General features: G+C 40.5%; 1 protein-coding gene across 1 annotated transcript; it reads right to left on the bottom strand.

The window, feature by feature from the left end:
- Positions 1-1,462: 1,462 nt before the first annotated feature.
- Positions 1,463-26,066, bottom strand: ntrk2b (neurotrophic tyrosine kinase, receptor, type 2b). Its single transcript, XM_080874563.1, has 16 exons — positions 25,474-26,066; positions 19,693-19,767; positions 19,539-19,610; positions 19,365-19,433; positions 19,131-19,282; positions 18,823-18,959; positions 17,223-17,355; positions 16,465-16,772; positions 16,011-16,103; positions 15,786-15,885; positions 12,606-12,794; positions 11,970-12,100; positions 11,675-11,847; positions 9,479-9,719; positions 6,975-7,133; positions 1,463-4,163 (listed from the first exon to the last, which is right to left on the bottom strand). The coding sequence occupies exons 1-16, from the start codon at positions 25,668-25,670 to the stop codon at positions 3,978-3,980; spliced, it is 2,415 nt and encodes an 804-aa protein (XP_080730689.1). The 5' UTR covers positions 25,671-26,066; the 3' UTR covers positions 1,463-3,977.
- Positions 26,067-27,235: the final 1,169 nt, after the last annotated feature.

Here is a 27,235-nt window from a genome sequence, read left to right as displayed (position 1 = left end):
GTAATGCTCTGGCACATTACTTGCAACATTTTTTGAAGTTATTACCACCAGAGATGCATTTCCCAAAACGGCTTATGCATGCAGCAAAAGGCTGTAACACACAGCCTTTAATTCATGTTTCAAAAGGAATGAATGAATCTTTTAGAATAAAAATATGAAGTTCCCGTTTCATTGCGTAAACAAAGGTGGTCAAAAAAGAGAAAGATTTTCAATTTGTTTTTCACTTGACAGTGCTCGCTGACTGTTATTTTCTAATGATAACCTCTGTTTTGTTATTGTGCTTCAGAGTGGACATCAGCATCTTCTATGGTCATAAAGGGATGGACATGGTCAGCAACAGGTAGGCTGTGGCATTTAAACAGTGCTCAGTTGGTACTAAGGGTCCCAAAGTCTCCCAAGAAAATATTACACCACTACCACCAACTGTCAGATATTGATACAAGTCAACATAGAACCAAGCTTTTATTTTGTTTACATCAACGTCTGGCCCTACCACCCAAATGTTACAGCAGAAATCGAGACTCATCAGACCAACGTTTTTGGTGTGTCTGTCTTAATTTAAACTTATTTTTCTGTAGGAGCAGCACTCGGTGTGATCTTCTGTTGCTCTAGTCCATCACCTTCAAGGGTTGACGTGTTGTGTGTTCACAGATGCTCTTCTGCAAACCTTGGTTATAACAAGTGCTTATTTGTGTTACTTCTGCCTTCCTATCAGCTCAAAGCATTCACCTCAGACCTCTGACATCAGCAAGTTCTCCCTGCTGCTCACTACACATTTTCTGTGTAAACCATAGAAATGTTTGCGTGGAAAAACCAAGCAGATCAGCAGTTTCTGAAGAACCATGCCGACCGCACCGCCTTCAGTTGCATTTCTTCCTCTTTCTGATGCTCAGTTTGAACTTTCATTCATTCAACAATTCATTTCCACTGTGTTTACATATCTAAATACGTTGGGTTGCTGCCTTGTGATTGGGTGACTGGATATTTGAGTTAGACATACATAACGAGGTTGCCAGTAAATATGAGTATCCACTAACAACAGTATATTTCTGACAGAATACAAAGAAAAGCAGACGAGTAATTGTTCTCACTTCTAATCACTGAAAGATAAGCTAGCTGGATGCTGACAGATGTCTCATAAGTAGCACACAGATGAGATTTTGTTTTCCCAAAATATGTATTAATGTGTAATTGTGTACATCCATAATGCCTTAAAAATAATTTCCAGACTTTATAAGAACCCTAAAGGGCAGAGACTGTACTGTAAGACATACCACCTTTATTAAATGCACAGTATCACAAGGAACATTTCCATTAATTGTGGATAAGCTACTCACATGATGCACAAAGCATTGGATTGATTCATAGAACTGTCTGATTAAAGCAGGATTAAATCTGCTAGGAGAATACACACACACACACACACTCAGATGCATACACGCTTTGATGCATACACACACACACAGGCACACATCCTCTAGCAATCTGATGTATGTGCAAATACACACACACACACACACACACACACACACACACACAAATACATATACACTCTCTTAAGTTCACACAGTAAGTAAAATTTTGTTATCTGCACAGGAATGAAAACTGTCATCTTTTTTTTTCTTCTTTTACTGTATATTTACAAAAAAATCATTAACACCCCCCTCGATATAGATTACATTCAAAAAATGTCCCCACCCTTCTAGATTACATTCAAAATAATATACTATTCATGATGCAAAGTCACAGTTATTCATCTGAAAGAGGATCAAAATAGGCTACAGTCAGTCAGAGGGAGAGTGGTGGGGTTAGCCAGGAGGTAACTCTGACCTCCTCGCCACTGGCCACACATCTGCTGGGACACCTGTCGGGCCAGGAGAGTTCCTGATGTTTAGAGTCTGTGGTCGCTCCTGCGAGACAGGCAGCGTCTCAGACAGCCTCTGTGTGAGCTCCCCATCACAGTGGAGAGGAAACAGGAGATCATCTTCCTTCTTTTTTTTTCTTCTTCTTCAGAGAAAAACTTTTTTTTTCAATTTCTTTTTTCAATTAAAGTCCTCTGTAGATCAAAAATTGCCAAAAAAAACCACAAAACAAAACAAAAAGGAGAAGATTGTATTTTCACCGGTATTATGAACAAGCACAAAGAAATTATACAATGTAGCACAAATCAAATTGTATTTACATATAGTATGTATTGCCAGTGGCCCATAACACGTTGTCTTCAATAGCTGTCACACAGTTTTGACATGATACCTGCTTAAAACGGATTATACTATTAAACATAGCCTACTATTCATATAGACAAATATCAGAACTGTACAGAATGGAGAGCTGCTTATGTACAGCGGACAGGTGACTTATTATTGAAGAACGCTGTGAGAAAAAACATAGGGACAAACACACACACACACAAACTGGGGTTTTTCTGTGCAATCATGGATTTTCTTTTCTTTCTCTTACAGCTGACAGCTGAGACCGAGAAGGAGGGAGCTCAGTGCTAAGGTTGTGCATTGGAGTGTTGAAGTAATGCTACAAATTGCACTTAACAAAAAGAACTTATTGTCTCACTGCCTTTACGCCTCCGCATGAAAGATTCCTGCTGATTTTTTGTTGATTTTTTTTGTTTTTTATGCAAAGATTAGGATGAAACTTGCACTGGACGCTCGCACCATGGTTGCTCTTTTAGCCTCTTTTTTAATATCAGGACAACAAAACAATTGAATATAATACAAGAGTGCATTCTGAAACCATTTGCTGCCTGTACAAATCACCACCGTCCTGGATGAAGAGCTGTCAGCCAGTCACCACATGGCTGGCTGGGGCTGTGAGGAGAGATGAAAGCACCCCTGGGACATTTTAAGGGCAATCAGACTCTTAATTAATGCTTTTACTGCAGTCTCATAGCTGACTACATGGAATTGAAAATGACGATCTTCAAAGTGCACTCTTAATCCATACAAAGCCCGGTACATAACCTAAATTAAAAAAAAGAGCACCCCTGACATCTGAAAACCTCCCATGATGGAAACCAAACCACGTCACGTACCAGAGATTTCAGAAATGGCATTGCTGGTTGACAAAAAAACAACCTGCGCCGCCGGGTCCCCATCCTCTGTGCTTTAGGTAAATGAATGAACGAAAAGGAAGATTTGGAAAACAGAGCTGCACCCTTTAAAATGTCTCACTGAACACTGATGGCCTTCTTTCAAGAGGAAAAGGTATTTACAGAAAAGACGTGAAGTCGGGAAGCGCCTCAGAGGACCAGGATTGAAATCTGTGAGCCATGGATTTCAGTCAGCTTGCAAATTCTCTACATATTAAAATAGTCTGTGGCGTACGACACATTTAGCTTCAGCTGTGAACTAACAGGTTATTTTGTGTTATAGCAGAATAGGTGAGACACTGCTGAGAGAAGAAAATTAGCTATCTACAAGCATGTATCCATAAACTGTCCATCACAAAGAGACACATTGCACGTCCCTTTGTTCATTTCCAGCTTATGGAATACAAGAGGGAAGTGATTCGATGCGGTGAGTGCAGACAGGGCGAGCTGTCTATTGGTCTCTTTTTATGCCTTTTACATACACTACGCCACATGTTTTGGAGCACTAATGGTACGGGATCCTCTCTGCATTTTGGTTTCCACTTTGTGAAGCATGCCTCAACAACATCTGCAAATTTAAAAGAAAAGCAAAAAAAAAAAAAGCCCCAAAAAACAAAACAAAGAAAAAAACAACAACTCAAAAATCACTCAAAAACCGTAAGGCTTTTTTCTCCGTGTGATGAGGACAGGAGCATTTACAGTTACATTTACAGCCGGGGTTTCTGTACACAGATGTGCTCGCGCAGCCTCTGCTTCCTCCTCCCCTTCCTCCTCCCCTTCCCCCCAGTTCCCGTCGTGTGCAAACACACAAACACTTGTCCACATTATGAAGCACACATGCACACGCAGTACATCACACGGACGCAGTGGCGCGTCAGCCCAGTATGTCCAGGTATACGGGCGAGGCTTTGGCCAGGCTCTGGAGCGTGCTGTGGATCTCCTTGATGTTCAGCCTCATGTAGGGCTCCCTCTGCCAGCAGCCCAGCATCAGGTCGTAGACCTCCTTAGGACAGGTGCGGGGCCGCTGCAGCACTCGGCCCTGAGTGATGCACTCGATCACCTGGAGGAAAACATTGGTTGGTTTGTCAAAAAGAAGCTGATTTATCTACTGTCACATAATAATGTGGTTTGATACAAAAAAATCTCTGCGGCTGGGAAGCGTGCGGGAACCAAATTGCACATCCAGTATATTAAAGGACGGCCTCGACGTTTGGATAGCACAGACTGTATACAGAGGTTTAAGCCCTAAGCTCACCTTTTCCAGGAACATTTTCAAAAAGATTTAGGTTTAAAAAAAGAATGCTGTTCATGAGCAAATAGTCTTTGTAATTCCAAAGACTTACATTTTAGGAGAGCTCCCACAATATGTGCCGGAAAAGGAAGATGATTTTACATTTTCTCATTCAGTGTAGTGTATGTCATCTCAAGGGCGGGCCATTCATCAAGATTTTTCTTTGGTTTTATTTCTTAACACATGATATTAATTTCCCCCATCTGAAAGGAAACTATCCTGTTTACCGGAATAGTGCACAGTATCTTAAGCATCTTTGTTCTGCGCTTCCATGAAGTTCTGAGGATTTTAAAACCAAAATGTTCAACAGTAAAGGGTTGCCAACCTTCAGTAAGATTTCATTAGTCATTTCCTATTATGCAGCTAGCTGTGCCGTGTCATATTCTGATACAAATGTTAGCTGTTATGGGGTTCTGACTTCAAAAAGGGTTCATGTCAACTGAGACATGGGACACCAGAGTGCTGCACTGAAGTCTGGAGTCTGTCATCATTTCTTCCAGTTTGGAGCCAGAGTTTCTCGTAATTTTTTAAAAGGTGTTGTGAGCAGTGTGTTCTTAAGAAATTGGACAATTGGAGGGCAGAAGATAAAGTGTCACTCCTAACAAACTATCTACAGCAGATAAAAAGTATTTCAAAGTTGTGTCCTTAAAAAATAGGAAAAGAAAATCTAGTGAAGACCTGGAAAGAGTTTGATTGTCAACATCTTCATTTTTCAGCATGCTATTGATCCCCAAAACACTACCAATGCAGTAAAAGCATACTTGGATAGAAAAGCACACATCAGTCATGGACTGGCCTCCACAGTGCCGGACCTCAACGTTATTCAAGCAGTGTGGGGTCAGCTTGACAGAGAACAGAACAAAAGGTAGCCAACATTCAAAGAAGAGCTCTGAATTTTGAATTTGGTTGTCACACGACATGCTTTGATACAACTCCTCTAGAGACAGGACTGTTTTCAGTCATACTGTTTTACAGTGTTTTTATATAATCAGTGTTATTCATCATGACCTGTAAACTGTGTTAAAGCAAGGTTATATCAGTTAAGGGTTATCAAAGTGTGCCACTGTGGCCCTCGTGTTTTTAGCAATGTGCAGCCCGACTGAATAAAGTAAAAGAAACTGTGCTGTATATTTCTATCAAACACAGTTCAAATCCTGCTAAATTACAGCTGTGCACAGTTGTTATTTGCTGATGTATCCACTTTAAAATAAATATAATGTGAGGAAATGTAACAGACGCCTCACTGATGATTCAAAATAAACCACCATCGCTTAAATGGACTTATATCAATCTGTCTCTTTGTCCCAGTATTTTGAGTTTTGTTCTGGACTCCATATTTATTTCTTTTAAAGCATAAGATAAATTATGTTCTAGTTCCCGAGGATGTTATTTTCTAGTTCCTCTGAGTTCTTAAAATCTAGTTTTAGGATGTTAATTACCCTTTGGTTTCCAGTCTGTGTCCTTTGTCTCTGTGTTCGTTTACCTTCGGTCTACCCAGTCAGGTCCTCATGTCTTTTTGGTCTCTCTGTCTTCATGGCTGTCTGTGTTCCCTGTCTTGTCTAGTTAATACATTTGTCGTCCTGGTCCCTGTGTTTTTTCCCTTTCTGTTCTCGTGTCCATCTCTCTGTGTTTTTTGTCCTTTTGTCTCGCCAGTCTGTCATGCCTCCTTGTCTGTTTATCCCAGTGTCAAGTCTCAGTGCATGTGTTACTTCCTGTTTTATTTTGAGTCCACTATCTTGTGTGCCTGACGTTAAGTTTTGCTTCCTTTGTCTTGTTTGCTTTGATTATGTTAAACTGTATTCCCATCTACTCCCTCTCCTCTACTTCCTTTAACCACCCTCCTGTGTATATATTGTCTACCCTCTCCCTCTGTTCTTCATCGTGTCCTCTCTCGTGATGTTTACAGCCTCTGTCTGTGTGTTCCCGGTCAGCTTAGTTTTTGTGTATATGGCTTCTGTTTTTCTTGCCTTTTTACCAGCAATAAAGCTGTGATATTGAGTTTTATATCTGTCTGCTGAGTCCTGCATTCTGGTTCCACACCCTGCCTGCCAGCAGCAAAACCAAGCGAACTCCAGACAGACCATTGAGTCCACCAGAGGGATGATGGGAATTAAGGTGCACGACTACAGCCTACATTCATTAAATTACTAGACCATAATGTCAGTCTGGGCTTCTAAGACGTGTGGGTCAGGAATTTAATGCTTCGCTTGTGGTGCTAAAGAAGCTTTCAGTCAGCTTACTGTTTAATAAATAAATGACTAGTTTTGGAATGATTTTGTTTATTGGTCTTCACCACTATACAGGCTCCGCACTGGCACTCTGCCATCAAAAGTTATGAGAAGCATGCTATGAATGAATTCTTACACAGCTCAGATTACTTTCATTAATGGAATACTTCTTTTAGTCCACCAAGTAATTCTTAAGTCTTGAAATAATTGATTAGGTAGGCATTGTGCTAGAATAGGAATAAAAATATGCTGACACTAACATTTATTCACAGTCTCTGACTTTTTCTGACACAGTGCATACATGGAGACCAATGAATGTGAAGTGTAGGGTTAGGTTGAAACGCTGTCTGACCTCATTGTTAGAGAGCTGGTACCATGGCTGCTTGCCGTAGGTGAAGATCTCCCACAGCACCACGCCGAGGCTCCACACGTCACTCTCTGTGGTGAACCGCCGGTACATGATGCTCTCCGGGGGCATCCAGCGGATGGGCAGCATCGTATGACCGCCCACCTGCACAAAAAACGACACAACAGCATTCATGAGAAACCAACACTGCAAGATCTGCTAAAGAGTTCAAAGCTGCTGAACATGCTGACTTTATTGTTGTTTACTGTTGTTATAATAATGGGGGACTGTCAATAGATGTCAGTGATCACGAAAAAAACACATCGTTGTAGACTTTGTAGTCTTGCTATGGTACAATAGTTTGTTGTAATCCATTTATAATACATGATCATGTTTACTAGAAACACCAAGCTGCAACCAATCATTCTGCAAGAACAGCCCTGCAATAAATCCTAAATTCAGGAAGGTTAAAATGTTCACAATATATATGAAATCATAAAAAGTGCTTAAAAAACACTGATGTCTGATAGCTTAAAAAGCCAACACAGGTCTTAAACCCCTTTAAAGCCTGAACCATGAAACCAGAACATGTTTAATGTTTATTGAACCTTCTAACAACTTTATTAAAAAATTAATTTAAATACTAATTTACATGTATGTGTTTAATTTTTAATCATCACACTGATGATATACAAGTCTCAAAAGCTCCCCAAAACTCATGCATCACATATGATGCGCTAGGCATCACGGGTTAAGGTTAATGTGTATGATTTTTTTTCTTGTCCGCTATTTATGATGATGAAAACGATTCTTTGTGTCAAATTAACAAAGATTATCCGGCAAATCCTCACTGCAATATTAACTTACACAAACCTTAAATAACCCCAAATAAATATTTGAACCCTAAATTAAGTAGCACCACTTTTGAGACATGTCGTTCATTCACCCATTTTCTGGTGCACATCCAGGTCTAGCTTGCTCAAGTGAAGCATATAAACAAAATGATCAGGATTTGCTGGTAGGTCTGCTGTTAAGGTCATTTTCATGATCAAACAGCAAACTTGTCAGAAGCTGGAAGCCTCAAACATTTGGTCTCTGTGCATGAATAACAAATAATCAATAATTGAATGAAGTGCAAATCAGAGTCATTAACATGGAAGAAAATCTAGATGGCGAAACAAAAGATTATTTAAGAGTTCTTTAGTTGAGTGCTTTTGTAGCTCCAAGCCTTCTAACTGGTGAAGTTCATATACTGGTACGCTCACCGGGATTATATCAGCGTGTCTGAAACTGCAGGTTGCCAAACTGGTCGGGCATGAAACAATGCACAGGAAGTATGGAGTTCCAGATGAAAGCTGTACTGGGATTGCTGTGAAATAAACTAGCAAGAGTTTATTAGCTCTATTCTGTTGATCATGTTTTTGTTGTTGTTGTTTTGAAGGTGGGTGTGCATGAAAACAAACTGAGAACCACCATATTCATAATTTAGTGTTGCGTATAATAAGCTTACTGATTAGCACTAAACACAATAAGTAATAATAATGGTAGTAGTACTGGAAATGATACTAAATTCATATTAAAATTGATATATATATATATATATATATATATATATATATATATATATATATATATATATATATATATATATATATATATATATATATATTTATAACAAATCATGTGACTAATCCTTCTACCTAAAAAGAAGGACGAGGGAAGAAGGAAGGCAGTTCTAAAGGTAAAAGGAAGTACAACCCAGTACTACAAATATGACAATTTGATGATTTGTTTCTGTTAGCTTATTTGGCTAATTTATGTGGCATTGGGAGATTAATTTGGTGAACCACGCAGACATCCTTTTCCATTGTTTTTAATCTGTTTTAATGCAGTCTGTCAACCACCAATCCAACTGTGGGGCACAAATATAAAATTCTAGTAAACTATCAAAGGTTTCACTCATGTCTGTGTCTTCACTCATGTGAAAATAATTAGTGTGATTGAAGGTAACACTTGCTCTAAGTGCATGTGTAACGGGACTGACTTCTGACTTCCAAAGTAAGCAAGTGAAACAGGATCCTGGTGCCGTTCGCGTTGCTAATGTGTTTGATAACGGGATTTGGTGGGAACCCCTCTTAAAGGGGATCTTATTAGATGCAGGAAAATGCATCTTGGAATTGATTTACAGTAAGAGTCTTCACATTTCTGACTTCACTTTGGGCAGCAGAGGGCACTGTGGGATTCACGCTGGCATGTGAGACACAATGAAGGAATAAAATACATGTATCAACTCGGTGTTATTATTAACATGATAGTTTTGTTTCTTTGACCTCCATTGTTTTTTATACATTTAAACTGCAATAAAAAAAGATACAATGATCGTCATTCTTGCAGCTGCACAGTTTTTTAAGAGCAAACCTGGAATTAAATTTGATCAGTTCCACATTTTTTGTGTATAATGAGGCGAAGTGAAGTAAGGGAAGAAAGGGGAAAATATCTAAAATCCTTACTCTGTAGTAGTCTGAGCTGTAAACATCTCTGGACATGCCAAAGTCTCCTATCTTGACCAGCAGGTTTTCTCCTACCAGGCAGTTCCTTGTTGCCAAGTCTCTGTGGACAAAGTGCTGGGAGGCCAGGTAGACCATGCCAGCAGCAATCTGTTGGGCAATGTGCAGCATCTGGGACTGAGTGAGCTCCACCAGGATGCTGTGTTGACCGTCTGCCATGAGCACTGCATCGGGACCATGGGACCTGCACCCAGTAACCGTTGCATAGTTTAGAAAATAATGCAGCAGCATGAACTATTCTGTCACTACTGTAATACATGAATGTGATATTAGCAATCAACTAACTAATTAACAAAACATTAACCTGAAATTATTTAACATTTTTCTCACCAAGTAAAAGAATACAAAAAAATTTACAATACAAAATTTGTTCTAGCCTCCCAGTCTTGATCATAATGTGATGTTTCTATTAGCTGTATTTTTCTTTGGGTTCTAGACTGTAGACTGCAAATAGCACAAGTAGTGCATTACCTTGGTCTGTGAAAATATACTGTAATAGAGAGTCTCAGTATTTTCTTGCATTTTGGGAAAAATTATTCAAGAAAGTGATTATTTTATTGATCACTGATATAGTGATTAGTCTCACACTCGTACTCAGTAAATTCAGTACAATCCCACAGCGTGTGTTATAACATTGACCGGACTAGACAATGAAGACGTAAAATTGACATTACTGCTTTTTTTGTTACATTTGATTTAAAAAAACATATTTATCAAAGTTAGAAGCTACAAAATAAACATACAGGTAAGAGAGAATTATTTGAAACTGTTACAATAGGTCTAGGATGCCATCAGCAGCCTAGACCTATTGTAACAGTTTCAAATAATTCTCTCTTACCTGTATGTTTATTTCGTTTTCATGTTACTTTATTCCTTTTGATTTCTAGTCCCCAGTAACTTTATTATTTCCATAAAGCATATACAGCCGCTTGTTAATGTAAATACTTAATCAGCCAGTCGTAGACGATATAACCAAAGTACACAGAAGAGCATCTCAATAAGTGTAATTCTGAAGTAGATGGACTACAGCAGCAGAAGACCACATTGGGTGCCACTCCTGTCAGATAAGAACAGGAAACTAATGCTTCATGTGGGCTCACCCAAAATTAAAGCGTTGCCTGGTCTGATGAATCCAATTCCAAATGGTAGGGTCTGAATTTGGTGTAAACAACATGTAAAGCTTTGATTCATCCTGCTTTTATACCAGCAGTTCAAGCCACTGATGGCGATGGAGTGGTGTGGTGAATGTTTTCTAGACACACATGGACTCTTCGGTATCAATTTATTTATAATTTAAATGCCACAGCCTACCTCCATCCCTTCATGACCACAGTGTACCCATCTTCTGTTGGCTGCATTTAGCAGGTTAATGTGCCATATCATAAAGCTCAAATCATCTCAAACTGACGTCTTGAACAGAACAAAGAGTTCATGTAAGCCTACTCAAATGGCCTTCACAGTCACCAGATCTGATTCCATCATGCATCATGGATCTGCAGCAACTTTGTGATGCTATCATGTCAATATGGACAGAAATCCCTGAAAATGTTTCCAGCACCTTGATGAACCTGTGCCATGAAGGATTGAGGCAGTTCTGACGGTAAATGACCTGTTCTTACACAGCACGTTCTACTCTAACTCAGCACTCAAAGCAGTTGTTGCTACAAGCTTCATTCACCCAATCACACACATTCAAACAAGCACCTTGTCTAAAATTTTCACACACAAATGCAAAGAGAAAAACTCAGGGACCATTATCTTGCCCAAGGAAACTTTCACATACAGATTGGAGTAGCTGGGGATTGAACCTGTGACTTTTACATTGGTATATAACCAGCTCTACCTCCTCCACAGCCAAGGCTGAGAAGCAACAGTGAGAAACAACAGAAAGGGGATCTAACCCAGTCCTAGCAATGTGCACTTTATTGATTTGCTTTTATTCCTTTTGTATTATACAATATTTGTTTTTTGTTTTTAGCACGTGTTATTTTTAATTATTTCTTTTCACTACATTTGTGTTACGTTGTTATCAGCCTGTCAGTCCTTACGCAAACCATTTGACATTCACTGATCTGCATGAGAGGTACCACAAGTAACTGATTAGTAACAGATACCAATAGAGGATCTAAAGAAGCTTACCTGAGGAACTTGTTGAGGTCCCCGTGTTTCATATATTCAAACACCATGATTAGTGGGTCACTCTCTACGCACACTCCGTAAAAGGTGACGATGTGCTCGTGCTGCAGGTTGGTGAGGAGCTCAGCCTCTCTGTAGAAGTCTGCTCTGCCACTCTCGCTGGCCTCTTTCAGTGTCTGAAACAAGACAGGGACAAAGACGAGAGGCAAACGGTGAGAAGCATTATCTGCAGGAACGTACATCTAATCACTAGGATTTACTGACTGACTGTCAAGTTCATTGATCGTTTGATCTGTACCTTGACTGCCACGTGGATCTTCTCCTGGTCTGGTGTCAGGTTGTAGCATTCAGCGAGAAAGACCTTCCCAAAGGCTCCTTCTCCCAGCTCCCGCTTCAGCACAATGTTGTGTCGCTTGATGTGCTGGACAACTTTAATGCAGAAGAAGTCAAATTACCCTCAAGGTTATGTGCACATTGGGAATTTAAGTGGACATTTTTGGTGCATACAGAACATTTGTCTTCACTAATCTCACAACAAACAAGCACGCGTCTTCAGACTGCATCATTTATGTGATGACAATTCAAAAACTGAAAGATATTTAAATTAACATGACAGAAAACATATATTTAGCAAATTGCATAAGTTAAAAAAGGACTTAAATACTTATCTAAACTATCTGTTTTTACAATTCAATACTTTGTGTAGATTCATAAAGTATAAAATATAAAACTGCTGAGTTAAGCCCTTTGTCAGAGCTTGTGTTCCTGCACATCTCCTGTGGTCCAACTATCCAGCCGGTCTAAGGAACTGGAGTCACTATCACAGTGCAGTAGGATGCCAAAAATAAATATGGCGCCTAGCAGCGATCCCTGCATGGATTTATCAGAAAAGGCCCAGGTTACCCGGCATTTGTCGAACGAGGCAGTAACTCACACGTGTTGGATTTCAGCATGCTGCCGGAGTTACGGAAGTACTGGGGGTTCTCGATGACAGGAATCTTTGTCATTCCAATGATCACTGCGTCTGGACCCATCTCTGAGGATGACGGGGTGTTGTTGCCATTGGAGACGTGATGGAGAGGGCTGGCAGAATCATCGTCATTACTGATAACTGAGGAGGAGCCTAGAGAGCCACAGAGGATGTGGAGAAGGAGGAGAAGAGAAAGACAGCGCAAAGAAGAAGACGAAGAAGAGTAAAGCTGTTAGCTATAAAGGGAGGGGAGTAAAAGCAGAGTTGCAGGGTGAAAAAAGATTGACAGAGGGATCACAGGTTATATGAAGTATGTCAGATTACACATTATAGGCAGGTTTACTGAACAATGTAAAAGGATGAGCTCAGGCCAAAGCAGAGCTCACTAATTCCTGTGGTAATTTCCATATTCACACAGTAGAAACAGCACAGGGCCAACGTTACTGCTTACTTTTAAACCCCTGAGATGTCATTTACCAAAGATACATAATAACTAGATTCATATTTTATGATATAGGTGTAAGGAGATATTAGGACATTCTAATGTTTCATTAACATTAAGTGAGAACAAATGCTTATAATGCTTAATAACACACTGAATGGCTTCAGTGTATGTGTTATACACTGTTATTGAAGGTTCATGAGCTGTTTATGCATCAGTTATGAATATTAACAAGATGTTGAAATTGCTGAAAAAAGTCATACTAAATAGTTAGAATTTTTTTTAAGTGTTTTAGATTATGCACCATGCTGCTTAGCACAAAGACTGGAAACTGTGGCTGCATGGCACCAGATTTTACTGGATAGTTAGCTGCCAGCTGTAACATCATTTTAGTGGTGATAAGTACAAAAAATAATAAACAAACGAGGAAAAGGCAATTCAACAAATGTAAAAGCAAAAAACAAAACAAAGTGTACTAGAACAAACACACGAAATCTGACAAATTATTCAAATCTGAAATCTGGTATAGCAACTCTGCTTGATTATGATGAGAGAAAACTGACTACATGAAAGAATATTATCATGCCATAACAGGTGATCAGAGCTAATGGTAGTAAGAAAATGATATAAATAAATACATACATGAAAAAAGAGCTTGCAGTCAGTATATGGAGGGAGACTGGGAGGGTTAGGATGATTACAGTTAAGACATGCAAGATTTTAGTTGCATGTCTTAACTGGCATTAGGTGACAGAATTGAATTAAAATGTTTTTCTTGCCTGCATAATCGTTTATTTGGTTATATCATTTGGTCCACAAGTAGTCGGATGATGACACTTTAAAAAATAATTTTGCCTCTGTACAGCACCAGAGTGGAAATCAAATAATTGCTATGTGATTAAAGTGCAGACTTTCAGCTTTAATTCAATGTTTGTTTGTTTTTTTTAAAGCATCACTTTAACTGTTTAGCTAAAGTCTATTTCAGGAATTACAGAATTACTGATAGTCCTCCCAGTTTCAGCGGCTCAAAAGCAATTGGACAATTGAGTTATAAGCAGTTTCATAGGCATTTGATGTCTGTTCCCTTATTATTATTTTGTGATAAATGAAGGAGATAAAACATCTGGAGTGGATGCATTTAGTAGCTGTTCACTAAAACTCTGAATATGAAGTCCCAAGAGATGTCTATTCAAGCGAACGAGGCTATCATTAGCCATCTCAACAATCTGGTGCATTCTTAAAAGGAAGGAATTGACTGGCCAGCAACACCAAAAAGCCCTGAAAGACCACGGAAGATGACTAAAGTGGATTGTTTCAAAGTTATTTCCTTTGTTAAAAAACTCCTTCACAATGACTAACAAGTCAAAAAACACTCTTGGGGTGGTTTGGAAAAAATTTACCCTCAAGAGAAGGCTTCATGAATGGAAATACAGTGGTTTTACAACAAGGTGCAAACCACTGGTTACATTCAAGAACAGGAAGGGCAAATTAAACTTTGCTAGAAAACATCTAAAATAAAAACTTCTGGGAAAAAAGTTTTGGATACATGGAACCAAGATTAACTTGTACCAGAACTATGAGTCAAAGCATACTGCTTTTTCTATCAAACATAGTACAGATAACGCTATAACATGGGCAAGTATGGCCACCAGTATAACTGACTCACTGGTGTTTAGTCATGATGAGACTGCTGATAGAGGCAGCAAGATGAATTGTGATGTTTACAGGGCTGTACTCTCTGCTCAGATTCAGACAAATGCTGCAAAACTGATAAAGTGCAAATGGATAATGACCTAAAGGATAGTGCAAAAGAAACCTAAGAGTTTCTCAAGGCAAAGAAATCAGATATCCTATAATGGCTGAGTGAGTCATCTGATCTCAACCCAATAGAGCACGCTTTCTAGTTACTGAAGACAAATCTGAACGCAGAGAGACCCTCAAACAAGCAGCAACTGAAAGTGGCTGCATTAAAGGCCTGGCGGAGCATCTCAAGGGAGGAAACACAGGATTTGGTTACATCCATGGGTTCTAGACTTCAGGCAGTCTGACTACAAAGCATTAAAAACAATCCTTATAGTTAAAATGATCTTAGTTTGTTCAGTTCATTTTGAGCTTCTGAAAACTGGAGACTCTATACTTTAATGCTTTATTAGAAGGCGTTGGATTACAGGTGAGGTGTTACACTTCAATCACATAATGTTTGATTTAGTCCAATGTGGTGGTTTACATACAAACCCCCCTCAAAAACCTACCATTGTCCAAATAGTTGTAGACCTAACTGCATTTCAGAGGGAAGCACGTGATGTTAAAACTTGTGTTCTAGTATCTATTATATGTTTTAAAGGGACCTTTAAGGTATCTTTCTATACACATATATTCGGATAAAAGATGTATTGTGCCACTGACATATTGAAAAGCTGTTTCTGTGTTTTAGCAAATGTCAGGGTGACCAATATGGGGTTTCTTGTATTTCAGGGATAGTTCAACTCCAAGCAGCCTGGAGTGGACTGTCTGCGACCTGGAGCTGAGGATAACGTTTGTGTGATATTTATTTGCAGTGATGGCCAGGGTTTCCAGGATAAACTGCCGGTTGTAGCTTCACTTCTAGCAAACACACGTGATATTGTTTATCTCAGGGTAAGGAAGCACAAATGTATATCTTGAATTATCAGCTTAGTTGTTTTTTTAGAAAATGTTTGCACCTTTAATGCCAAACTTGGAGTTTCTTCCGTATTTCAGTATGATCATCATCAGAACACAACCGATCAGGGCAACGCCAGCAATTCCCACAACTACATACACCTAGGAAGGAAAAAACTAAGATGGAGTCATGAGGCGATAACAGGAGCTGCTTTTTTTAAAAAAAAGAATTGAAATAAACAAGAAAATATTGTGTATTTTAAGGGTTTACAAGAAGAGGTAGGTACCACTGCTTTAGATGGAGCGGGCTGATTAGGGTCACTTACAGCAACACTGTCATCCGGTGGAGTGTCTGTAGGATCTGGAAAGAAAACATGGGTCTGAACATTTTAAACCAATAACATCTAGTGAGTGAAAGCACGCCAAAATGCTGACTGTTAGGTTCATGCAAATTTGAGAGTTGAAACACACACCGTCTGGGCAGAAGGCGAAGGCACAGGCAACGGCAGGAAAGGGACAGGGACATTATCAGAGTTCATTTTAAATTTGCACTCAATCATCATCATGCTAACAAGTACAACATTTGTCCGGATAAGCCAAATCGATACTTACAATACTCGAGGTCTTCTGTAGAAAAGAAAAGAAATGAAAAAAAAAAAAAAAAGCATGTCAGCAGCCATAATAAACAGAAACGAGCTGACTTCAATAAACGGACTCGTGTGAAAAGACAGAATACTGACCCGTATGGTTGATGTTAGGCGGGTGGAGAAACTGGGCAGAGATGTTCTTCTCATCCCTGCCATACTTATTCTCTGCGACCAGCTTGTACTCTCCGTTGTGAATGTGGGTGGGGTTGACCAGCTGCAGGCAGCCGTGTTGCTGGTTCTCTGTGGTCACGTGGATCATGGTGCGGATGTAGTCCTGTTCCTGGAGAGGCTTGTTATTGTGGTACCACCTTAGCTCCGGCTTGGGGTTCCCCGTTACTGTGAAGGGGATGCACCAGTGGTGGTCCCGCTCTGGAGACAGGAGTGTCAGGATGGTGGGGGCAACTGACACAGAGGCAACAGTAGAGGAAGAGTAATCACAAGATGATAGGAAATAAACACAAGGAGGGAAGCCAATAGGTAAAACAACATCTGAGGGATTTTGAGTAAGTGACAAAAAGTATGGGAAGGGAAGGGGGACTGATCACACAACATCTGAGCACTGATGAAATGAAAACACGGAGAAAGAGGAGGAGGGTGGAACTAAACAAGCAGAGGTGTATGGCAAGGCATGAGGAGCTTCACAGGAGGAAGAGTTATGGACAGGAAATATGGAGAGTCAATAAGGTTTGCCAAGAGACACTAATGATAACAAAATGAGGAGCCTTCTGCTTCCAGTGGAAAAACAACATCTCGAAGAAGGCATTTAAAAGTTCATCACATTAAATTACACAAATTAAACTTAGCAACGCAAATATAATTTCTAGAGATGTGCGCCATGGTTAAAGTCCTTACAAAGAATATTGAGCTGAAGGCTGGCCTCGGTCTGACCGACCATGTTCTCGGCACTGCATACGATTGCCCTGCCGTTATCATCAGGAGACAGGCCTGACAGGGTGAGGATGCTCTCTGTATCCATAGGTTCAATCTGTAAACACATTATTAATTTTTTCATTATGTTTCCTGTATACAGAAAATTGTCTTGATCTTATGAAACCGACTACTATTAGTTGACTGTACAATACAGGCTCAAATGGCTATGACACACAGATACCAGAGTAGTTAGCAAAGTAGCCAGGGAGTTTTAAAGAGTTACTTAAAAGTTCAAGTACCTAAAAGGAATGAAGACACTTATACGGGATAAAGATAAACATTTGAAATTCTATAAACAAATGCTGAAAAATATTATGGACCAGTACTTAGCAAACTAAAATCAATGTGAGATGATAATTGAACTAGTAGCTAGAAGTGGCTAACAGCTAGCTAAAAGAAGCCCAGAGAACATATGAACGGCAAAGTAAGTAAAAGCAGTTGATACACATTTTAAACAGCACAAGGTAGAAAAGCAGCGTAATTTAGCTAAAAGTGGCTAATAAATTAAAATAAAAAAGACAACTTTTCTAATTGTTATTAGAAAAAGCTGATGTAAGAATAGCAAAACAATTAGCTAAAAGCATCAGCTAAAATATTTACAAGTACTCAATACGGACCAGAAACAAGCCAGTTCAACAGTATTAATGTCCAATTTTATATATTTAAAATTATTCATTCAAAGCTTGAAATCTCATGTTGACAACTACACAACTCGGAATTTATCTAAAGATGCCCTTTAAAGGTCTACAAACACAGTCACAAACTTTTAAGCGCTTAAAACTAAATTTCAGCGTTTGAAACCCCTGAATGCTTGTAAATCACCCAGAATATATATATATATATATATATACATATATATATATATACATATATATATATATATATATATATATATATATATATATATATATATATATATATATATATATATATATTTTTTTTTTTCCCCCCCCAACATTAGTGATGTGTTTCGCATTGTTTTCAGTAAGCTGTTTCAAATTAGAAACTAGTCTCAGACCAGTCTAGTCCATGTCCTCATAGTTGTTTAAAAATACTAGTTGTTAAAATCGTCCCGTTTGTTGGAAATACTGTTCACGTGGATAAAGATAAATTAAATATATACATTTAAAAACAGCAGGTCACTTAAAATTTTCAATGCCCATGTTTGTAATAATCAAGGAATACGATGTGTTTTGAAACACTGAAGCACTAAAGAACATAAGCTAATTAAGTTTGGCAACAGAGGCTTTTTAGTGAGTTAGAAAGTGGCATTTAGTCAACTTCTTCTTATCTATATATTTGATTTTCCCATGAAAACAACTAAATTAAATGTGATTATTTTATTTTATTATATTAATAATAATAATAATAATAATAGTAATAATAATAACAATTTACATATTATTTTATAAAAACTTTTTAAAAGTATAAAATATCACCAAAGTAAAGCTCTTCGAGACTCCGTAAAGGTGGAGCCGTGCCAAAGGTTTAAAAATGAAAACAGAAAGGTAGATCACCTTACCTCATAGTGGGTCCAGAGCTCATCAAGGTTCCACACAATCTCGGGAGCAGGGGAGCCTGAGGCACTGCAAATAGCTTTGACATTACTCCCCTCCATCTGAGTCACATTTCTGGGGGTGACCTCTACGGTGGGAACCACTGTGAGAAAACATGCAAACCATAAAAGTAAAAGGAAACTTGATCAGATTGTTTCCCTTTAAACTTTCTTTCTGTCTTTCTTTCAGTCCCTTACTGTGCATCCACTCATTCAAACATTCGATATCAATCAGTCTACTCAGATTTGCTTATTGTGGGATGGTTTCACTTTACCACAGTCTGGCGGCCGGAAGGTAGCAAAGTCCTGCGCCACTCCTCTGTCATCTGTGCATGTCAGCTCGGGACTGTCTGTTTCTTCCTGGAGTCTTAGCTTGATCCACAAGTTCTCACAAACACAATCCAGAGGATTCCCAGACAGAAGTAGCCTAGAAAGAAAATAGAGTGCATGTGACACTACATAGAAAAGACATAGATACACTGATAGTCTTGTGCGTATGCGTCACTTACGGATATGTAATGTTAAAGTTCTGAAATGTTCTCCATGACAGTGTTGACAAGTTATTGTCTCTGAGATTTCTGAGAGGAGAGAAAAAAAAACAACCAAACAGAAAATATTCAACTAAGCATTCTTACATGTTTAATAATGAAATAACTGGAGAGGCTCTGTAAAATTCGTCTTACACATATTGAAGTCTTGTATTGTTAAAAAACGCGTCCGGTGATATAGATGTCAGTCTTGTCTTTGTGACCGTTCTGTTGGAAGTTAAATTGTAGTTACATGAACTTTAACTCCACTTTTAACCATAAAAAACACAACACTGAACGTTCTACTTACAGGTTTCTTAGGTTTATGTAGTGCCTCAGACTGCTGTCACTCAAGTCAAACAGTCTGTTTTGATTAGCAATGTATCTGTGGAAAAACAAGATGAAAGGGAAAGCTTGGTATGGTGCAGGTTTTTAGTCAAACTATTCACACAAAAAATGTCAAATATTGAGTCAAAAGTGTGATTTAAACTGGAATTGAGATACAGGTCCTAATTAACTCTCCAAAAACTCAAGTGTTGAATGGGAAATGTGTGTATTTTATAAAACTAATAACTTTTTTTTGAATAAAACTCATTTTGTTGTTTTTTGCGAGTCAGCAAGGTAAAATTGTACTGCTCCCAAGTTAAGCTAGCTGTTTTACTCAAGGAGTCTTGTCTGTGCATTTGTGAGTATAACATTAATACAACAGCGTGTACTGACGGTGTGACATGTTTACCTTGTTTACTAAAAACAATGGGTTTTTTTGGGGGGGTTTTAAACAACTTTGTGGACTAATAACTGTAATAAACTGTTTTTGTTTTAAAATAGCACCTCTAGGGAAAAAAAGCTTAACGTGGGGGCTGGGTATGTCACCAATAATAATAATAATTAGAATAATAATAATAATAATAATAATAATAATAAGTTGTAGGGAAATTAGCTTGATAAGAATGAATGAATTGGGGTTATTAACTCTAACCAGGTAAAACACTGTGCAGGGACAGTCTAGCAGCTTAATCTGGGTCCTGAGCCACGATCAGACTGGGTGTCACGGTCCTGGGTCTCCTGACCCAGCGTTTTTAGTTCTTTGTGATTTTTGTATTATTGTACTTGTGTGTGATTTATTCTATGGCTTCTAGTTTTGATCCCTTGCCCTTCATGTCTCTCTGTGTCCCCTCTGTTCTGTGTAATTGTGTGTCTTTGCATGTTTGAGTTTCTTGTTTTCTGTCACTCTGCATTGTGCATTATGTTCTCATGGTTGGTTTTTTGTTACTCTCTCTAGTCTAGTCTCTTGTGTTCCCAGCTGAGTATTTCCCTGTGTATTTTGGTTCTTAGACCTCTGCCTTATGGTTTATGTCTCTGTATTTCTTAGTTGCTGTCTCCACTGTGTCAAGTTCGCGTCTCTGTGTGATACTTCCTGTTTTACTTTGATGGTCCGTGTCTCATGTGAATGCGTCCTGCTTTGCTTGTCTCGTCAGTCCTGATTTCTCCCAGCTGTGCCCTCCTTCTGTGTCTCATTCCCCTCGTTACTTCCCAGTGTATTTAAACCCTGTGTTTCTCTGAGTCAGTGTCGCGTCGTCCCTCATGCTGTGTGTGGATCTCCCTGTGTCTCTCTGTGAGTTCTTAGTTTGTGGCTTCCCAGTTTAGTTTGTATGTTTGTTCTACCGGCAAATAAAGCTGTGTTTTGAGTTCATTCCCTCGAGTCTGTGAGTCCTGCATTTTGGGTCCAACTCCTGCCTGCCGCACAGTGTTTCATGACAGTACGACGCGACCAGATATGGACCCAGCAGCACTCAACCCACCAGAAGAACTGCGTCTGGACATTATCTACTCCGTGGAAAGACTCCTGCATCTGTGGCTCGAACATGAGGGGAAGGAATTTCGCCGTGCTGTGGAAACCAAACTACAGCGTTTAATCTCTGGTCTTCCCTGGCTACTCAGTGCGCTCCACCCACTCGAACAGGATTTAATCCACAACGAGCTCCACCTTCATCCCCCAGCTGCTACTACCCACCTGCCTGAAGGGCCGGATGTGGAGCCGCTCGGCCCGTCAGAGCCATCATCAAGAAAGAAACGACGATCACGCCGCCAGCACGCCACCCCACAGCCGGACATTCAGACTTGTACATCGCCGGCTGTGGTGAGTAAGGACTTTTTCTGTGTCGAACCGTGGGACTATTCGTTCAGGGGCTGTGTTTTGTGCTACGGATGGTAATGTGAACAGTTTATCAGCTGCCCAGCCTCCTGAAGCTCACTTAGCTGCCCAGCCAGAAGCGCTAGCTCCATCTCCTGTGTCCCCGCTAGCACAGCCATTAACTCCACCACACGCTCCATTTTCACCTCTACCATCGCTTCAGTCATCAGTTCGGTCTGCCACTCAGTCGCCCTTAGTTCCGTCATCCACACTACCACCTGTTTCCCTTCCACCACCACCATCACTACACCCAGCCATTCAGGCTGCTACTCAGTCAGACATTCAACCCATAGCCCTGCCGTTAATATGCTCTATAGCTGAGCCACTAGCCGCCCGACGAGGCGGTCGCCACCTGCGACCGCCTCGTCGTCGCCTGGTCCGGCTGCATCTGCCTGTGCTTCTGCTCCGCCTGGTCCGGCCTCAGCCTCTGCAGCTCCGCCTGGTCCGGCCTCAGCCTCTGCAGCTCCGCCTGGTCCGGCCTCAGCCTCTGCAGCTCCGCCTGGTCCGGCCTCCGAGTCTTCGTCCTCGTCTGGTCCGGCCCCCGCATCGCCACCGTCTGGTCCTGCCTCGTCTGGTCCTGTGCCCACCAGGCCATGGCCAGCACGCCTGAGACTGGGGGGCCGCCGCTGCCTTCCGCGCGGTCGGCCCCCTGAACTGCTCCGTCGTCTCCTTCGCCGCCGCCGTTGCCTTGCGCACGGCCGGCCCCCTGAACTGCTCTGTGTTTGGGTTGTTTTCTTGGGCTCCGGTGTTTGCTGTGCTCTTCTTTTGTTTTCTGTTCCGAGCCCTCCGTCCTGGGCCCCCGCCGCCCGCCCTGGGTTGTTTTCTGTTTGGTTTTGTTTTTCTGTGTTTGGGCTGTCTGGAGCCAGCCCTTGAGGGGGGGGGGGGTACTGTCACGGTCCTGGGTCTCCTGACCCAGCGTTTTTAGTTCTTTGTGATTTTTGTATTATTGTACTTGTGTGTGATTTATTCTATGGCTTCTAGTTTTGATCCCTTGCCCTTCATGTCTCTCTGTGTCCCCTCTGTTCTGTGTAATTGTGTGTCTTTGCATGTTTGAGTTTCTTGTTTTCTGTCACTCTGCATTGTGCATTATGTTCTCATGGTTGGTTTTTTGTTACTCTCTAGTCTAGTCTCTTGTGTTCCCAGCTGAGTATTTCCCTGTGTATTTTGGTTCTTAGACCTCTGCCTTATGGTTTATGTCTCTGTATTTCTTAGTTGCTGTCTCCACTGTGTCAAGTTCGCGTCTCTGTGTGATACTTCCTGTTTTACTTTGATGGTCCGTGTCTCATGTGAATGCGTCCTGCTTTGCTTGTCTCGTCAGTCCTGATTTCTCCCAGCTGTGCCCTCCTTCTGTGTCTCATTCCCCTCGTTACTTCCCAGTGTATTTAAACCCTGTGTTTCTCTGAGTCAGTGTCGCGTCGTCCCTCATGCTGTGTGTGGATCTCCCTGTGTCTCTCTGTGAGTTCTTAGTTTGTGGCTTCCCAGTTTAGTTTGTATGTTTGTTCTACCGGCAAATAAAGCTGTGTTTTGAGTTCATTCCCTCGAGTCTGTGAGTCCTGCATTTTGGGTCCAACTCCTGCCTGCCGCACAGTGTTTCATGACACTGGGTGTGTCAGTATTTGGCTGGAGGTTGATAAGCAGGAGACCTTACAGCTGCTGATATATAAAGAAACTCAAAGTTGCAGACAGAACGATGGTGCCTTTATATGTGAAGTTTTGGAATCAAATTCAAAGTTGCAACTGAGCAATCGCAGATGTGTCTACGTACACATTGAAAAGTTATTTTTATTTATGCTGAAGCATGTAATTGTATTTTGGAGTAAGCAGGTTTCTGTTTGGAAAGGAGGCATGTCTGTGAAATAATTAGTGCCGAGAAAGAGAAACACTATTATGTTTCTTTGCTCTACAGCGAGATTTAACTAAGTTTTGTGATTTGAAGAAAGTTTTTTTTTTTTTTTTTTTTTTTTTTTAAAAGGTTTGTCTTTTTTCCTTTGTCTAGTCCTTTGCTAATGTAAAGCGTCATCACATGCCCACGCTGTTAAATTAATTATCATGCCAAAAGATGGCTTTTTTCCAGCGTTTGGGAGGTTTAGTTATCTGGACAGTGCCTATGCTGAGAGGTTTCAGTTTAGGTGAGAAGGTGCTTTCAGACATTGATATCCTTAGGAGTTTTTTTTTTTTTTTTTTTCCCCATATCTAAATTTTTAGTAATTTTATTTTACTTTTTTTTTTTTTTTTTTAGCTAAGGTCCATGTTGGGAACAGTAGGTCCTCATGGTGAAACCTTGAACTTGGCACAGATGAAGCTTTACCCATCTCACTGTTCCTGAATCTGCTTCTGGTAAGAGGCACTACTACGGTCCACCTCTTGTCTCTCTATGGTCATAAAATGCCTACTTTCATGTCTTCTGAGTTTTGTGCTCTGCTTCAACAGTGTAATTTGGGGAGACTGAAAAAGTGGTGGTATTTTTGTTTTATAGATTTTCTTCAAGATGCTTTTACATTCCTACACAGTACTAACACGAAATTTTAAATATTTAACAAATGAGACTTTTGGAGAACACAGTGAAAACTTGAAATTGTTTTTCTGAATTTGTAGCAAGTAACTACATATTTTATAGAGTTTTTAAGAATGAAAAACATTTATGAATTATTTTGAGGTGGAATGATTGTCCTGTTTTAACTAGTATTTCGTTAAAGCTTCAAATGATCTGAAAAAAACAAACAAGCAACAACAACTTGTGAGTGTTGCTACCTACTGATGGGTTTGAGACTGACTGCTGGTTGCTTCATGTGTTAGTAGGAAACATTTTGTTTACATGAGGATTGGAGGATGCCCTAAAACTACAAAATGTATCTAAAGAGCCAGTGGTGCTTTCGAAGTGACGCCTTAAAGTATCACTAACAGGAATTTTTAAATTCATGGTTGATTTTCAGAAGGTGCCCGGCCTGATGTCCTTCACTGATGTTGTACACACTGCCTTAAAGAAATCTGGAACAACTGCATTCTTTACAAAGTGAAGAACATTAAAAAAAAACATATAGGCACCTGAAAGACTTTTCTTTTTATCTGCAAAGTAAAAACGCGAATAAACACGTTGACCCCAAGTAAACTACCTTCACGGTAAACTGATGTGACGCCTATTCAGCCTGCCTGCCTCCGAAAACTCACTCAGTCTCCCCTTTGCTCCGCTGGGTGCCATGCAGTGGTGTACTTGTGCGGGGTTGTAACAGGTAAGCTTCAACACAGACCTACACACTGACGCAGATGAGGCTCTACACAACTGTGGGTAGCCTATTGGCAGCTGTACACAACTGATGCGATCTCATGTGTAATGTGCCAACAGCATGAAGTATTCAGGCTGCTTCACACCGCCGCCCAAAAACCGAGTGAGCACCTCGGAGGCTCCGTTAGGCCTGAAAATTTACTCCATCACTACCACTGGAGCTGTTTTGTAAAGGAAAACACCGACTAATGCAAATAAGCCTGACGCACAACCTCGCCACCATAACGCGCTCGCGCACGCGAGCAACTGCCTCTGTCTCACACACACACATGCGCGCGCGCGTAAAAGCACACGCAAGCACACATATACGAGGCTACATGATCTGACATTGGTTATAAGAATAAAATAAATTCTGTGTCGGGAAAAGCGCTAAACATGGATCTCTACTGATGTTTAATCCACAAGGAGATTCCAAACCTCCATTAATAACGCCGTTGATCTTATTCTCACCCTTATTGTTATTATAATTATTGTTGTTATTATTAATATTATTATTAAAATACCAGCCCCAACTATTTGATATTCCAGCGACCTACAGATTCCAGGGGAGCTCTTTACGCATTGCTTCCTAATGAGTTAATAAGCTGTCGGTGCGATCGTTTTCATACACTTACATCTCAGTGATGTTTTCCATGTCATCTAACGTGAGGACAGGGAAATCCTCGATCCCTGGTACAGAATCAATACAAACAATTCTTGAGATGCTGCAAGTGCAGGATGCGGGGCAAGCATCGCTAAATCTCCACAGCCCCATCAAAACCAAAAACAATCCGACACGAGCCATGCCATATTCCCCCGCGCTGGAGTCCATCGCAGGTCCAATGGTATCCCACGAATCCCCCAAACAGAATCAGCTCAAATTGAATTATTAAGATTTCCACCCTCGCCACCTTTTTTCGGCCAAGTTAATCCTTTCGACTCCGCAGGGGGAGAAAAAAAAGACTACGCTGTCGGCGAGGAATGCGCAGAGCTCACGGTTTAATATCAAGATGCCATGGACTGGCCTTCTCGTCTCCGCAGAGCTGGTATCACACTACTGCATATCGATGCCGTGAAGCAAGGTGTCAAGTGGTCCGTCCTGGTGCTGCTGCCGCTGCTGCCTCACTCCCCTATCGGGGGCCACGGGACTGCTCGCCACTGCCTTGTAAAACAAATATGAGGTGTTCCAGATGTTTAGAGATCAATAGGCAGGGCCCCCACGAGCGGTTTGTCGTGTGTGTGTGTGTGTATGTATGTGTGTGTGTGTATGTGTGTGTGGTGATGTGGGGGGGGGGGGGGGGGACTGCACAGTGGAGTAAGGATGCGTGGTGATGCTGCGTGTGTAGGGAGGAAGGCTACCTGCATCCGTCTATCGATTATCACCGAGGACGAGCGCATCTCACCCTGCCATCACTGGGACGGGGCTTATAGGAGTGGGGGGCTGGGAAACGTGATTGCGATTGTGCCCTGAAAATGTTATTTTTGTCATTTTAAAAAAAAAAATAGGATCGTGAGAAATTCGTATTTAAATGGTGCAACAAACACCTAAAACGTCAGCTTCTGCACATTTCGAGTCAAGTGCCCAGGTGTGGGGCAAATCACGCCGTCTGCGATGGCCACAACAACAATATGGATGTAAACTCTTGTGTTGTGGTTACTCTGAAGCCATACATTGGATGAAAGCTTTTTTTTTTCACACCAACACTGTTGTAGGCTACGGTTGGCCATTAGGCCTGGTGTGACGTAAGGTTGACGCACAAGACGGGGTGCATCTATGAAAAATAATTACCTATACTATGTCCGCAAGCTTCAAATAGGTCTCACTCCAATCACTGATCAGAGCACGATATAGGCGTCAAGAACTCCATCTATTTATTTCTTGCCCAGTAAACTTTGTTTGGCAATAAATAAACTAAATAACAATAATAGTAGTAATAATAATAATAATAATAATAATAATAATAATAAAAAACCAACTTTCAGCAGACTGTTGCATGTTTTAGTAGGAGTTTAAGACATTTTTGTGGGTGGGTGTTAAAGTATTTGTCAATAAACATTTCGGGGCTGAACTGCAAATATGTTGCTCTGACGTTGATGCACGAATGCGTGATCATTTTTCTTTATAAATTAATTGTAACATATTGCTTTCCCCCCGTATACGTCCCAAAATGTGCCAGTTCCATGCCAGATGTGGTCTCTGTTCAATATTTATTTATTTATTGTTTGGTTTTTCGGTAATTGCTGTCCAGTGCCAAAACATCAAGCTGGTCATATGTTTTCAAAATGAATAAATAGATCATGTTTACCACCGGATTCCTCAATTTCCACTCACGACGAGGAGGCAGCCAGGACACATGATCTGTGACACAGCCTGGATGGTTAGTGTCGCTATGGTGA

This window comes from Rhamphochromis sp. 'chilingali', assembly GCF_963969265.1.
Source record: "Rhamphochromis sp. 'chilingali' genome assembly, chromosome: 2".
Taxonomy (NCBI): domain Eukaryota; kingdom Metazoa; phylum Chordata; class Actinopteri; order Cichliformes; family Cichlidae; genus Rhamphochromis; species Rhamphochromis sp. 'chilingali'.
This window is presented reverse-complemented; position numbering and strand designations above follow the sequence as displayed.

Coding starts and splice junctions, on each gene's coding strand:
- ntrk2b (XM_080874563.1), bottom strand. CDS start 25,670: ATGGACTCCAGCGCGGGGGAATATGGCATGGCTCGTGTCGGATTGTTT. Junction 19,611..19,692: donor TACATAAACCTAAGAAACCT/GTAAGTAGAACG, acceptor AACTTCCAACAG/AACGGTCACAAAGACAAGAC. Junction 4,164..6,974: donor ACCAGCTCTCTAACAATGAG/GTCAGACAGCGT, acceptor GTTTTCCTCCAG/GTGATCGAGTGCATCACTCA.